The 14,361-nt window shown below is 34.2% G+C and overlaps 3 protein-coding genes across 3 annotated transcripts; 2 read left to right on the forward strand and 1 right to left on the reverse strand.

Moving 5' to 3' along the window:
• Window positions 1-114: 114 nt before the first annotated feature.
• On the reverse strand, window positions 115-1,535 carry LOC125050219 (kynureninase-like). The gene has a single exon (XM_047649918.1). It carries the CDS (start codon window positions 1,488-1,490, stop codon window positions 210-212), a length of 1,281 nt encoding a protein of 426 aa, XP_047505874.1. The 5' UTR covers window positions 1,491-1,535; the 3' UTR covers window positions 115-209.
• A 2,179-nt stretch (window positions 1,536-3,714) lies between these two features.
• LOC125050414 (probable mitochondrial-processing peptidase subunit alpha-2, chloroplastic/mitochondrial) lies at window positions 3,715-9,136 on the forward strand. The gene is made up of 8 exons (XM_047650261.1): window positions 3,715-3,960; window positions 4,764-4,993; window positions 5,536-5,824; window positions 6,100-6,227; window positions 7,320-7,492; window positions 8,275-8,394; window positions 8,634-8,801; window positions 9,016-9,136. The coding sequence occupies exons 1-8, from the start codon at window positions 3,775-3,777 to the stop codon at window positions 9,090-9,092; spliced, it is 1,371 nt and encodes a 456-aa protein (XP_047506217.1). The 5' UTR covers window positions 3,715-3,774; the 3' UTR covers window positions 9,093-9,136.
• Window positions 9,137-9,454: 318 nt separating this feature from the next.
• LOC125050592 lies at window positions 9,455-10,525 on the forward strand. The gene is made up of 3 exons (XM_047650528.1): window positions 9,455-9,603; window positions 9,696-10,075; window positions 10,225-10,525. Exons 1-3 carry the CDS (start codon window positions 9,573-9,575, stop codon window positions 10,462-10,464), a joined length of 651 nt encoding a protein of 216 aa, XP_047506484.1. The 5' UTR covers window positions 9,455-9,572; the 3' UTR covers window positions 10,465-10,525.
• Window positions 10,526-14,361: the final 3,836 nt, after the last annotated feature.

Consider the following 14,361-nt stretch of genomic DNA (forward strand, 5'->3'; position numbering starts at 1 on the left):
GGGGTTGTATGTATTTTTTAATGCTGTATCATAAAAAACAGAAAAAAAATTGTGGTGGACTACCCTTAACATTTAGGGGGATGAAAAATAGATGTCCGATTCTCAGACATGCACACAAAATTTCATGAGAATCGGTCAAGCCGTTTCGGAGGAGTTTAACCACAAACACCGCGACACGAGAATTTTATATATTAGATTAAAATACCTAGCTATACAACTAGATTACGCTTTACACTAAATTCCTTATAAGTTTCACTTTTAACAATATCGATTATAATATCCACCATATTGTATACTTCCTCATAGCTAGTATACAGAGCTGTCGGCGCGAGACGTATCACGTTTGGGTCTCTAAAATCAGGAATCACACCTCTTGCTTTCATTGCCAAAGATATTCTATAACCTTCGTCGTGCTCCAGGCACACGTGCCCGCCTCGCTTACTGTCGTCTCGGAGATTGCCAACCGAAAAACCAAACTTGGTCAACTTCTCATCAATCAAGTAAATTAAGTATCCCGTAATCCGCAATGATTTCTTTCTAATCGCCATCATGCCAACATCAGCAAATATCTTGAGGGAGCCCTCCAGAGCTCCCATGGACAACAAAGGCGGTGTTCCTATCTGCCAACCCCCTGCGTCTTTCCGATGTTCGAAATTTTGCCGTAACATGAATTGGGTCTCCGATCGGTTTCCATACCACCCGGCTAACCCAGGCTGGTGATTAAAATGCTTCCTGTTTATATATAAAGCCGCAGGAGAACCAGGACCGCCGTTCAAATATTTATAGGTGCACCAAACAGCGAAATCTATATCTAAAGACTTAAAATCCATTTCTAGCACTCCAACTGCGTGGCATAAGTCCCAGCCAATTAGAATACCTCTCTCTTTTGCGGCCTCGGTTATTTTCTTCGTATCTAGAACTTGAGCTGTTCTGTAATAGACAACTGGTAGAAATACTATTGCCACATCTTCTGTCATGGCAGCTATAACGTCGTCTTCTTCGATGTATTTGTCAGTACATTCAACTACTTTTATCGCCTCTTCAGGTGTGTAACCCTTTAATCTTACTTGGCTCTCTATAGCGTACCTATCTGTGGGAAAATTAATATTATCTATTAGGATTTTATACCGATCCTTGGTTGGTTTGTAAAACGTGCTAATTAGCTGATGGATATTAACTGTGGTAGCGGACACGATGGCGATTTCATCATGATCTGCTCCAACGATGGGTGTCATTAGTTTAGCTAGATGCATTGAATACATATAGTATTTGTTATCATCTACATTCCAAATTTTAACACCTTCGTTCTTCCATTTGTCCAACACTTTTAGAGCTGTCTCTTCAGAATCTTTGGAAGCTAGCCCTAGTGAGTTTCCGCACATGTAAATACAGTTTTCCTTTATATAAAATCTCTTTCGGACGTATCCGAGAGGATCGTTGTTGTCGAGGAATTTTGCAAAGTCAGACCCGGGTTTAAACTGACCTTCCATGGCTCATAAGTATATTAGACTCCCACGCGTAGTTTCACTAGAAAAGTAAAACAAAAAATTACAGCACATCGCTTGTTTAAGGCACTATCCCAGCAAATGCTGTGTCGCTGTCTCGGGGTGGACTGCGGGCGCAGTTGAGAGCTGGAGCACTGAGGCGCGCCGGCCCGTAATAACAATTAAAAATACATTCAATCAATGCAATTTTATAAAAAAAGTCTGAAATGGATTAAATGGCTTGCGATAAAATATATCGTGTAAATTTCAAAATCATGTTCTATATACATTTTCGTCATAAAATGAATTCAAAGTGTCAAAAATTGCCTATGTTTGGATTTTTTTCTATCGAGCGAAGTTATTTAAATAGTGTATCGATCTTTTACAATGGATACTTTAACTACTCAACTCCACCATATATTTCCATTCGCCCTACTTCAAGAGACGATGACGAAATATGGAAATACATACTTTTTTGGAGTTTAGCGACCGGATACATAAAATCTTGTCAGTAATAAAATATAAAATAAACACGTAAAGTTTGCTTTAGGCTTACCGGTAGATAATTAATATGTTTTGTTAAGTGTATTTTTTAGTTGGGTTACTATTTATGACTGAGCAATGATGTAATGATGTAAATGAGCTAACCTAACTTATTTTTTGTAAGTACGGTGAATCGTGATAATAAGGTAATTAAAGTGATAAATGTTTCAATTACATCCACGCTTTCATTTCGATTAGCATTTTATTGATGTTAATAAAGTGTAATGTGTCTTATAGAAACTCTGTATGGGTAACAGAATATTTCAAGTATTGTGTATGAAGTCCCGTAACCCAACGTGGCATGGGGCGGGGCAGAGACATTTCTGTCTCTGTTTCATAAATATTTTTTCTGTATACGCACTTTATTAACGAGTTTTGCGATTATATTGTGCTAATCACGACCATAAAAAAATACATTATATTTATCTTTGGGAGCGTTCAAGTATTACTTAACGCAATTTTTGGAGATTATTGACTCCTCCCCCATGTAACTCGCCGTAACGTTTTTCAGTACCCAAGTACAGTTCTGTACTCGAGTATAGTAAAACGTTTCATGACCACCTAGTGACTCTTTAGTTACTATTATGTGGTGTTAGTCGAAAATAAAATTAACAATAACGCGTAATTCAATCCCCACCCCGCATCGTAACGTTTTACAAAAGGACAAAAACTCGTTACGTAATACTTGAACGCTCCCTTTTTAGTCAATCAAATTTAAATATACAGTACCTAGTGTATTGTGACGGTTATAATTAATCTTGTATCGTAACCTATGCAATAAACAATTCAATGTTATCAAAGGCTTTTCATGTTTACGCTTTCAAATAATAAAATACGCTGCACTGGTTTTTGGTAAAAAAATTGTTCTTCTATAATTATATAACATTATATTCAGGTAATTATTGAATTACTAACTTAACTCGTTATAAGATAAATCAATATGTCTAATCCAAGGGAATTTTGTAGTCTTATATTCCCACAATTTGAATATATAATATTAATATATTTAATATTTGAAAATTTGATTAGTATTTACTTTAGATTACATAAATGGAATATGCGCTGACTAGACGATTGTCGTAAAGGCCGATTTACATTATCTTAGTGTTTAGGAGAGTGCTTTAGTACAACTTGAAAGGCAAGTTCTTTAGCGTAGATAAGATTTAACGTGGGAGAAAATGAGATAGGAAGCATTATGTGTATAAACTTTAAATAATAATAATAACAAAAATAATAATAAATATAAAATAATATATAGCAAAAGAATTAAATAAGAGATTATAAAATTAGATCAAATTTATCAATTTCATTTACATATATTTAATCATAAAAACGTTTTTAATTAAACTTTCTATATGTAACACTATCTATATGTAAAAAGTCTAATACTATTTACATATTATAGATAGTGAGAAAAAGTCAAATTTATATATTATTAATTATAAAAACGTTTTTAATCATTGTAGTTTTTATCCACATATTGATATTAAACTTAAAAATTAAAATTATATTCGTCTCATTATTTTGAAACCTAAATTTTTGAAGGTTTTACTTCTACCTCGTGTGAATTGCGCACTTGTTTTTTTATTCCAAAAGAATTTAGTCAGTGTTTACTCCATAGAGTATAGTAATATAGGGGTTTAATCTAAATAAGTCTTTAGTTGTAAAAAAGCCGAGGGAGGTTTATTGTGACAGGGAATTAAGATATGCATGACATTGTCAAATATACAAATAATATGTTGCAAAAATGGTAACTAAAGCTTTCCAGAGTGTCAGGCAATTCTCCCGAACACCATCGGTATGGAACCTCTGCTGGCCCAGCAGTCATTTCAGGCCGCAGTGCGTTCAGAGGACGGAACTGCTTAATGGTATCAAGGTAGCAGCTGCGAAGACATCTGGCACCGCTGTTGCCGCCTGCACTATCATGTTTCAGGTTTTTGTCTCCCAGTTATTTGGAATCATTTATGTAAAATACGAAACTATAGAACATGGAACCATTGCTTTTAAGGGACTTATCAGCCTAAACCTTAACTGTAACCCTTTTAAACAATATATCATGTTTTAAAATTAATAATTTTCATATATTATTCTTCGCTTTAGATTTTTAATTTCTAAATATACAAGGACTTCGCACTTCTTGGTTTACGTAAATAAATCTTGAATAAACCGCTTATTAGAAACAAATGCGCTCTGTATATATATTCTATTGTCGTACGCGAGTGTTTAATATGGAAGACAACTAAAATCCTCCATTATTTAAAGCACCCCGATGATCCAGGAACCATACATGCAATATTAAAAAAAAAACACGGTGATACATCATATTAAATTTTTTTTGTTAATATTTTATTACATACATACTATTTATTTGATTGACTAAACAAAAATTTCCTCAATATATAATCTTAATAGTTTGTTGAAAATAAATCGCTTAAATATTATACCAATACTAGCTGACCGGGCAAACGTCGTTCTACCATGTATATCATTTATAATAAAATAATAGGGGTTGATCGTAGAGGGGTGAAAGTTAGGGGATGTATGTATTTTTTAATGCTGTATCATAAATAAATAAAAACAGAAAAAAATATCTAATCTATAGATGTTGTCCGATTCTCAGACCCAATATGCACAAAAAATTTCATGAGAATCGGTCAAGCCATTTCGGAGGAGTTTAACCACAAACACCGCGACACGAGAATTTTATATATTAGATTACGGCTTTAAACATTCCAGGCAGGGTCACGTTTCGAGATCAATGACGACTTTGGTGCGACTCACTTTATCCGCGCAATCTCACCAGCTTCTGGCTGCGCGTACACCGATTTTTCCAAAGCGCGAGTGTTGCAACAGTTCGGTGCTCATCTAACCTGTACCGCTACAAGGCAGTACATCGCGTTCACATTGACTTGCCCGCTGCCATCGTTTAAGGAAACCAAATATTATTTATTAGATACGGCTGCAAGGTATGATTCTTTACAAAACGGTCTTTATTTTAAAAATAGTCTTTGTTTCTCTATATCCTTTTACAAAAAGCAAATAAAATCACCGTTTATATTTTTGAAGTTATACTTCTTTAGGCGCGTTATGGATGAGAGTGAAATTTACGATGCGCGCGCACCGTGACACAAAATTAACAGAATAAAGTTGCCCACGAAAGATGCTACGGCATTGGACATAATTTAAAAACAACATTCGAATAATAAAAGAATTTATGTTACACTTAATGTAAGAGAATAATAATAAATATTTATTTATTTAATTTCTCAAATGTAAATTGAACTTTATTGACTATAATGACTCCTTTTCCAGGCTTTGATTATTTAATTGTAATTATTTGCATGCAATCAAAAACTATTTTTAATAATGCCAAAGAAGTATAACTTCTTACGCGCGTACATAAGTACACGCACCCTTTTTTTATTTTTTTAAAGGTAAACAATATTTTTTTACGTCTACCCTCTACGCTATAAGCTTTAATCGACTAAGAAGTCATCATTGCCCATAGGTCTATGTACAATGAATGGGACATCAAAGACTGTATGTCTCACATTCGAGACGACCTCTATAGAATTACAACTGAAGAGCGAGTCATGGACCTAGTCCAACGTGCTTGTTGGGCAGGCTCCCTAGCAAATTCCATCTACTGTGAGGAAGAGAGAGTTGAAAGCATGACACGGCTGAGGCTCTGCGGCTTCGTGTATGAAAACTTTAAGTCCTCATCATGTTCTGTGGCGAGCGTTGGAGTGCCGTTTGAGGAAACCTTGAAGGTCGCTGACAAAATTGAAATGACACGGGTTAGTTCACACTGGTATATTCTGAGGTAAGGTTATGTCGTGTTGTATGAATGATATGTACCAATTTCCAGTATATTTGTATTTGAACGAATGACCGTTGGTTCGTTCTAAAAGATCTTATTTAATATCACACATAAAAATTATTCTTACCTTTGTGTTGTTGCAAACTGTAGAGAGACTTAGATCTAAAACTTGATAATTTATTTTTTCCGGAAAGGATAAATTACAACGCAACGTTTGTCATTATAATGGATTCAGGATAAGTATAATTTCAGTATAAACCTCCAGAACGTAAAGAATTGCCGTCAAATCCTCGCGCCGGGTTTGAGTACTATGAGCTAGGGCCTGGCAGCGACACTTGCATTGCTGCGGTTATTCCTGGTTGTGGGGCCAGCGACTTGACGTTAGTATATATAAAGTGTATATTATTTACTTTAATTCTACTGTTCACCTGAAGTTAATAAATAGTGATAGAAAAAAACCATTGGCACTACTACCTTTTTATGTCTGAGTCTCAGATTTTTGTATTTTTAAAGCCGTCTGTTCTGTGCCAGACACGCTCCGTCGATTTATTGGGCCTAAGGCGTGTCGGTTTCCTCACGATATTTTCCTGGACCGTATATCCAGTGTTAAATGCGCACATAGTCAGGGTTCCAACTTATAACCTCAGGCATGAGAGTCGCATGCTAAAACCTCTGTCCAATAAACACTATTCACAGAGATCATTTGCTGCACAAAAAGCTGAACCCTTAAACTTTCCTTTACTCTATCTTTACGTCTAACTCCACGCTGGGTGACTCGGGGGTCTTACCACCTTCTATTCCGCATGGCGGGTTTTCAATGCCAGAAGTTCACAAAGTCGAACAAACTGGTGTGCAGAAGGCCTTATTATCCCTTGATACCCACAAGTCGAGTGGCCCTGACGGCCTTTCCTCGATCGTACTTAAGACATGTGCTTCTGAGGTGACTCCGGCTCTTTCGACTATCGTACTCCTCGTTGCGTAGTTCCAAGCTCATTGAAGACTACGACCGCTCTGACCCATCCACCTACAGACCTATCGCAATCACTTCATTATTTTCCAAGTAAATTGAGTCTTAATTATCAATACTGGAGGAGAACCAGCTAATTGGTGATCGTCAGGGGTAGTAGAAACCATGTTAAGTTTAACCCTACAAAGACTCAGGTTTGTTCGTGTTCTGCTGAAGAAAGATCCTTTTGTCTTGTCTCCTCAATTTGAAGGCGCTCTCCTTAGTACTTCACAGCCTCAGTATACTTGGGGTTGACATATCCAAAGAAGTCGTTCACAACTAAGCGTTGTGAAACCAATTGGACTTAGGGTCCTTTAAGAAAAGAGCGTACCAATTCTTAAAGGGCTGGCAACGCACTTGCGAGCCTTCTGTGAATGTGAGTATCCATTGGTATCACTTAACAGCAGGCTCTCCTGCCCGTTTGCAGAAAAACTGTTATTTTGATCCTTTTTTTATATAATTTCAGATGTTTATTGAAACATGCTATAATAGCTGCGGCCTGTGGTACGGGATCTGTACAGTCCGGCCAACACGATATCGACTGTACCCCTCAGGGCCCGCTGGGACATATGGCTGGAGCCGATATACATACGAAATTTCGTGCTTTTAATATAGCATATTATGACACTGGAGTATTTGGTAAGATCAACTTTACTTGGTTACTGATCTAAATCTAAATAATTGGCTCTAACAATGCCGATTACAATAATTATGACGTCCAACACACCAAATATCGATGTAGTTCTTAAATATACGCTGCGGTGATGTCGGACAATAAGAATTATGCAGCGCGAAAACTCAATATTGAAATTGCAAACGATATTTAAGTTACGGTTACGTAGGTTATTTAGGTTACGTTAATTAGTAGTAGCATAGTTGAAAATACAAAACAACGACTTTAGGACGACTCATTGGTCTAGTGGTTAGTAGGTACCACTGACTGCGAATCCATGGGTCCCGGGTTCGATCCCGGCTGAGACGAACATCGATGTGATGAGCATTTGGTGTTGTGCTTAGGTCTTGGGTGTTTAAATATGTATTTATATGTCTATCTATCTATAATATGTATGTATATCCGTTGCCTAGTACCCATAACACAAGTTACACCAGCTTAGCATGGGACCAGGTCAATTGGTGTGAATTGTCAAAAAAAAAAAACAAGAAAGGAATTCTTCGTATAGGTCACAACCCGTTCGTCAAACCCGGCCCTCACTCTGAAGCTTCCAACAGCGATAGCGATATTGATCAAGACGTTTTTTACGCAAGTACGCTGTAGTTCTTTCAATAACCGTGGTGCTGATAGCGCAATCTTGGAATCGCGCGGTACCAAAACTGATTTTTGATATCGATACCGCTAATGAAAGTAACAGAATAAGGGCTCTGCTGTCACAAAACTGGGTTTCAATAAAAATAAGTTTTAGGGATATTATGCAACACTCGTGCGCAGACGGCTAAAACATGTACGTGTGCGCTCGTTGAGTTTCTGTGCAACGTTGGGGATTTGGATTTCCGGCAGCTTGAAATCGGAAAAAAAAGATTAAGTTAGTAATATCTTTGTATAGAATCTAAAATAGTCGTCATAACAGTCCTTATTGTTAATGAAATTCATTTATTTTCTTTATTATATTTTACCCTTATTAATTATACAAAATTATATTATCTCCACTAAGTACTACAGGTACGAACATAAATAACGATAATAACGTAGTTTCTTCTGATAGTGTTTAAATTATGCTTATTGATATTAGCTTGCCAGTAATGTACTGCTTTTATCTAATAGAAATGGAATTGGCCCGTCATGACGAAGATGCGGCGGCATCAGCAGAGGGCCTAGCTTTGCAGTTGGCTTGCGGTGTGCGCCTTGACGGTGTTGGTGATGCGCTAGCGCTTATCGACAATATTACCGTCGATGACCTCTCTTGTGTAGCCAAGGCTATATCTAGTCGCCGTTAGTGTTACGCATTATCAATATTACACATTAACATCGTGAATTGTTTGACTCATATTATCACTTAAATAATTTCTTATTGCGTTAAACAAAACAATAATCGAAAACGTGCAAATTGCAATGACTCTATGCAAATCATATATGATTATTGTTTTGAGAGACACGACCGCGCCGCTAACCGACAGGTGGCGTTGCAACAACATGTTTATTTCAGGAAATGATTTAGCTATTGCAGTTGTTGGGGATTGTGGTGCGGTACCACACGATCAGGAGCTGTTCCATCACCTATAATTGTTTTAAAACTCATTAAACATACTAGATATAAATTCTATTCATTCTTGGCTTTTTATTTTCCCAATAATATACACTAATTAAATAAATATAATAATTACAATGAAATGTGTGTAATACAGCTAATTCAAATTAAATAAATTAATGTATGCACGATTAAATTGACTTAACTATGCTCGTAAAAATACTAGTGTCAGTACTTGATGTCAAACCATCATTAGTCAAATTGTAATATCAAGAGTCAAGACTCAAACGTCGAGGAATTAAAAATTTAAAGTTGATACATTATATAGATACTGTGGTTCACTACTAAATACTAATTTCTTATCTGTATTTAGTATTCTGTGCTCAGTGCTGTGCTTTATATTTTTGTTTCAAGGGAGGCCTAGGACCTAAGTTATATTTAAAATTGTATAAAAAATATCGTAAAAAACAAATTTAGCAAGCTATGAAATAAAATAAATGTAATTTTAATTCAAAATGTTGAATTCCTTGCAAAATTCTATCAAATGTAAGTGTTCCACCAAATATTCAGGTTATGTTGTTGCTGATTTGCTTGCGATTTTATTTCGATCTTATACTAAAAGTGATTTTTCATTTCAGATTTGCGGGTTGTGAACATTAAAACCGCCTTAAACTCGTTAAAAGAATGTAAACCAAATAATCCAATAGTAAGACCCAAACTTGATCTAATATCTAAAGCCAAAACTATATCCTTCTCACCAAGATGTATCAATTTCGAAATACAAGAAAAGCCTATGGATAATAAAATAAAACGGGATCCTTTAGCTTACACTCCAATAGTTAATCCGAGGTCAATTTTACCACTAATTGATGCCAATTGGAGAAATGATGAGATTGGTTTGCCTGCCATTGACCGAGAAGAAAAACAAGCAATCCGTTTGATTGTTATTAGAAGGAAAAAGATGAAGAAACATCAAAGGAGGAAGCTTTTTAAGAGAATGAGGCATCGCTGGGCAAGAGTATGTACATAATATATACACTATAAATATATCCTTATTGTTGCATAAGCACTTTTGTCCTACTTGTTTGTCATACAGGCTTAGCTTCTTTAAAAGTATATAGAAATAAATTCACTTTCATTTAGTGTAACTTATTGTTATTATTTCAGGTAAAGAAAAACCGCCGCATTAAGAAAGAAAAAATCTTTCAAACAGAGTTAATGATGATGATTAAACAGGCAAATGCATTTTCTGCTGAGCAGTATGTGACTAGCAAAATTGATAAAGCAAACCACACTCCATTGCCAACTCGCTGGAGACACAAGCGTCTTCCTCAGTTCATCATACGACAACTACTTGGCATTGATAAGAAGATTAATTACAAGCATACTGATGTATATAAAGCATAGATTAAGATCAATGTTTAGTAGTGCTTTAGAATAATTAAAGGTGTATATTAATTTACTATAACTATTATTTTATTGTTGTTGTATGATATGTTTTTAACAGATGGGAGTCACCTGAGGCTTGATTCCAAATTTTACTCTTAAATTACAGTTTTTATGTGTCTGGCAACATGTACTATCAACCTTTTCTAATGTAAGTTAAATTTAGCCACAATAAAATTTGTTACTTTTTCTAAATTACCTCCGAGAAAAATAATCCTCTATGCACATAGTAAAAATTTGACATAAATCAATAATTACCTAAAATGTGTTTCATCGTGACCATGTTACATTTATTATCTTTTTTTTTACTTTTAATGATGATTCAATTATAACTTAAAAGGTGAATTTTGTAGCATTGAACAACCCTAATTTTAAAATTAGTACAATTTTCAGCCAAATTAATCTAATCTAATTGTTTATATTATTTTATTTAAAGGGTTTCATTAGAGTGAATCGATCATTGAACAATAATTCTAATTTGACAAAAATTTCTAGTAAAATTTAGTTTTTCATGGTGATATAATATTAAACTTAATCTTGATACTATGGGCCTATTAAGAATATCAAAAAGAAACATTGAAATAGTATAAGTGTTATATGCTAAGCATAAAAAAAATGTTAACCTAATAAACAGTCTTTCATATAAAAGATTCAAATTCAATTAATTACCGCTATCTAACGAATAAGTTTATAAATCATAAATTACATCAGCGCCATCTGTCTTGCTAAAGTATTACTAAGCAGTAAGTTCTGGCTTGCTAATATAGCAATTCTTTTTTTCACACTATAAATACTAAACTTAACTTGCGCCCGCACCATCTAGTGCGTAATAAGCGAGAGGTGGAAAAGCAAGGAACTCGTGTGATCACCGTCGATTGCAATCCAAGTTACCCCACTAGATCTACTTCTCTACAGATTTTATATACACTGCAATAAAATTCAATTTATAGACCAATTCCGCGCTTTCTAATTTGTATTTTACCTTATAACAAAAAAACTTATTATATTATTAAGTAGGTGATTTACATAATATTTTGCGTTGTGTGTTATAGAAACAAAAGTGTTTAGCAGACACTAACAATACTATGGCTATTAGGGTTAAAGCAGTGGCGGATTTACCAATAGGCTGCCGTTAAAATTAGCCTGTGAATCAACGTGTGCTAACCATAAAAAACCAAAAACCATTTCAATGAATTGTTACTGTTATGATAGCGTGTTTTTTTCTCTTACTTTTATTAAAATCGTTTGAAGAAATGCTAAAACCAATTTTTATTATACTTGTACGATCAGTCGAAGCACATTTCTGTTCTCGACGATGTTAATATCTTTGTTTTATGATAAACTTCTTAATTACGAATTCGACGCCCTGTTGACACAGATTAATGGTTCCCTCGGGATGTTTTCCTTTTTTGTTGTTTTTACTACATTTAGCGCGGATCTCGCAAAAAGTGCTCTCTGCTTGTTTACGAAAGTCGAGCTGCGAAGCTTATCGAATGTTATCAAGATTTAGTCAAAGGTTTTTGTGTAAAATTGAAGTACATACAACTTCTGTTTTACGTTTTATTTAGTTGATGGTAATGTTTTTAAGACGTTTTTATTTGTTTAATAATACTTTTCTATCCATAAGTACTTGAAGTATTTTGTTCAATAGCCATTTTAAAGGAAACTTACTCTTTTTTTCTGTAAAATCGTTATTAGTACATAATATGAAATAATTATTTTCTGTTTTTTTATAATTAAATAAGGAAGCATAAGCTATAAACCTAAATAATAATTATTCCTGGTACATTTAAAATAGTAACGAAAACATTTATTTATTATGACGTAACGGTCTCGTTATTCGTTTAAGGTTTTTGTTACTTAATTACGTGTCACCGTGACCACGCACGCTGTAAAGCACGCGAAACGTCGGATAAATTTAAAATTATGTTAAATAATTGTAAATTTATAAGAATACATAACTTTAATCCGGTTAAAAAGTTTTTCTTTAAATACTTAATTACTGATTTTTTTATTCTATATTTAAAGTTTAGCTTTATAAACAAATTAATTAACATTAATTTGTTTATACATTGTATTTTTTCAAAGACTCAAATTTACGAGCTCGGCATAAAATTTTAAGCCCCGATAAGCCTTCGTATAATCAATCCCACTTCGAACCTTTACACTTCGTAAATAAAGACCCTTCAATTGTGAACGAATTTTATTTAGTCTCAGCTTTGCGGCTCAATTTTACACGTTATTTTGACGAACCGGCATTTGTGAAAATGAAAGAGATAAGACAATTTTAGATACACGTTTTTAAATTACTAACAAGATAGTTAGTGAAAATTAGTTAATGCAGTATTTGTCATTTTATAAAATCTCCTCTTCAATCATTTCAGCTTAGTTATTAGTATTTTTTATTTATTTATTCCCACATCATAATTCTATCTTTACAGTTATTACTAATTCGATTGAATGACACATTAATTATACCCACACCGATTAACCTACATAATAAACATACAAAAAATATATTTATATACCTAAATCTTATAACTAATAATATAGGAAGCAACTCTTGTGAACTTAGCCAGTGTACAAACAAATAGGTCTACCTCAACAGAAATTATATTTATGATATGTATTGCTCGCGTGAGTGACGCTTCGCTAACCAAGTTGGAATGTGCGCGCGGTACATCAAAAAGTTGAGACTTCCGCCTCAGGTTTTTACTTGGTACCCGTAAGTATCTTAAATAAATACACTGACAAAGCTAGCTCTCTTCTGAGGCGTAGCTGGTCATAACCCACCATACCCAGAACAAACAGGGTCGGGTACATAAGTATAAACTTACTATACTACTTATTTATGTTAAAAACTTTAAACTTTAGATAATACTAGCGGACCCGACAGACGTTGTCCTGTCTTAACTATGAATATTGATTTCAAATTGGTATAATGAATTAAAAAATATTTCAGAAACAAAGTGTTTATTATTCTAATGCTTTATGTTATACAACATACTTTGTTTGTTTTTCTGGCTCGCATATTATTATATGTATTATCAATATAATAACTCCGATCGAAGCATTTATTTTGAACGATATTAATTTTTCTTACATCCTCTGACGATATTTGCAGCACGCATTCTGTCAATGTTGTGTTATGTCAAACGCCATAAGGTTACACCAAAAAGTTCGAATTGTATGGTTGTTAAGTATTCTTGAATTTTCCGCGCATTTTTATATATATAGATTTGCAATTTTAAATTTAAAAACTATAGCCAAAACGGATTACACTGTATCATGACGAAGATAAAGTACATAATATATAATTTGGCCTTTTGAGATGTGTATGGAAATGTTTAATGTGCGTTTTTAGATTAATTTGTTTTTCTTTCGAAAATGTGCATTGGAGATACTAGTTGTATAGAATAAGTCGAGTCGAGTACTTAATACCAAATAATTAGTTTTTATAGTGTAGTAGCATAGTTTTATTCAGCCGATTTTTTTGTAATTCGTGTCTTTTTATGTTTTGAGGTGCTTGTAATGTGTGAATTATTAGCCTTCATAATCGTTACTACTGTTGTATTATTTCTTCTTATTCAAATAACCCGTTTCAATTTCTCGATTTACAGCGCAATCAACGACCGCAAATGTTTAAATTGAGTTTAAGATTAGCTTGCAAGAAAAGTTTCAGTTACAAGGAAAAAAGTGAAATCTGTGGAACGTCGGCAAATCTTTTTCTTTGCGAAGTGTCTTGAACATCTTAATGACGTTGCTGGAACAAAGAGGACGAGAGAATTGCGGTGTTATGTAGCTAAACCAGGGTGGAAATCACTCAACGGTCCATGGAGATTTTAGGGGATGGAAATC

Source organism: Pieris napi, chromosome 6, assembly GCF_905475465.1.
Source record: "Pieris napi chromosome 6, ilPieNapi1.2, whole genome shotgun sequence".
Lineage (NCBI taxonomy): Eukaryota > Metazoa > Arthropoda > Insecta > Lepidoptera > Pieridae > Pieris > Pieris napi.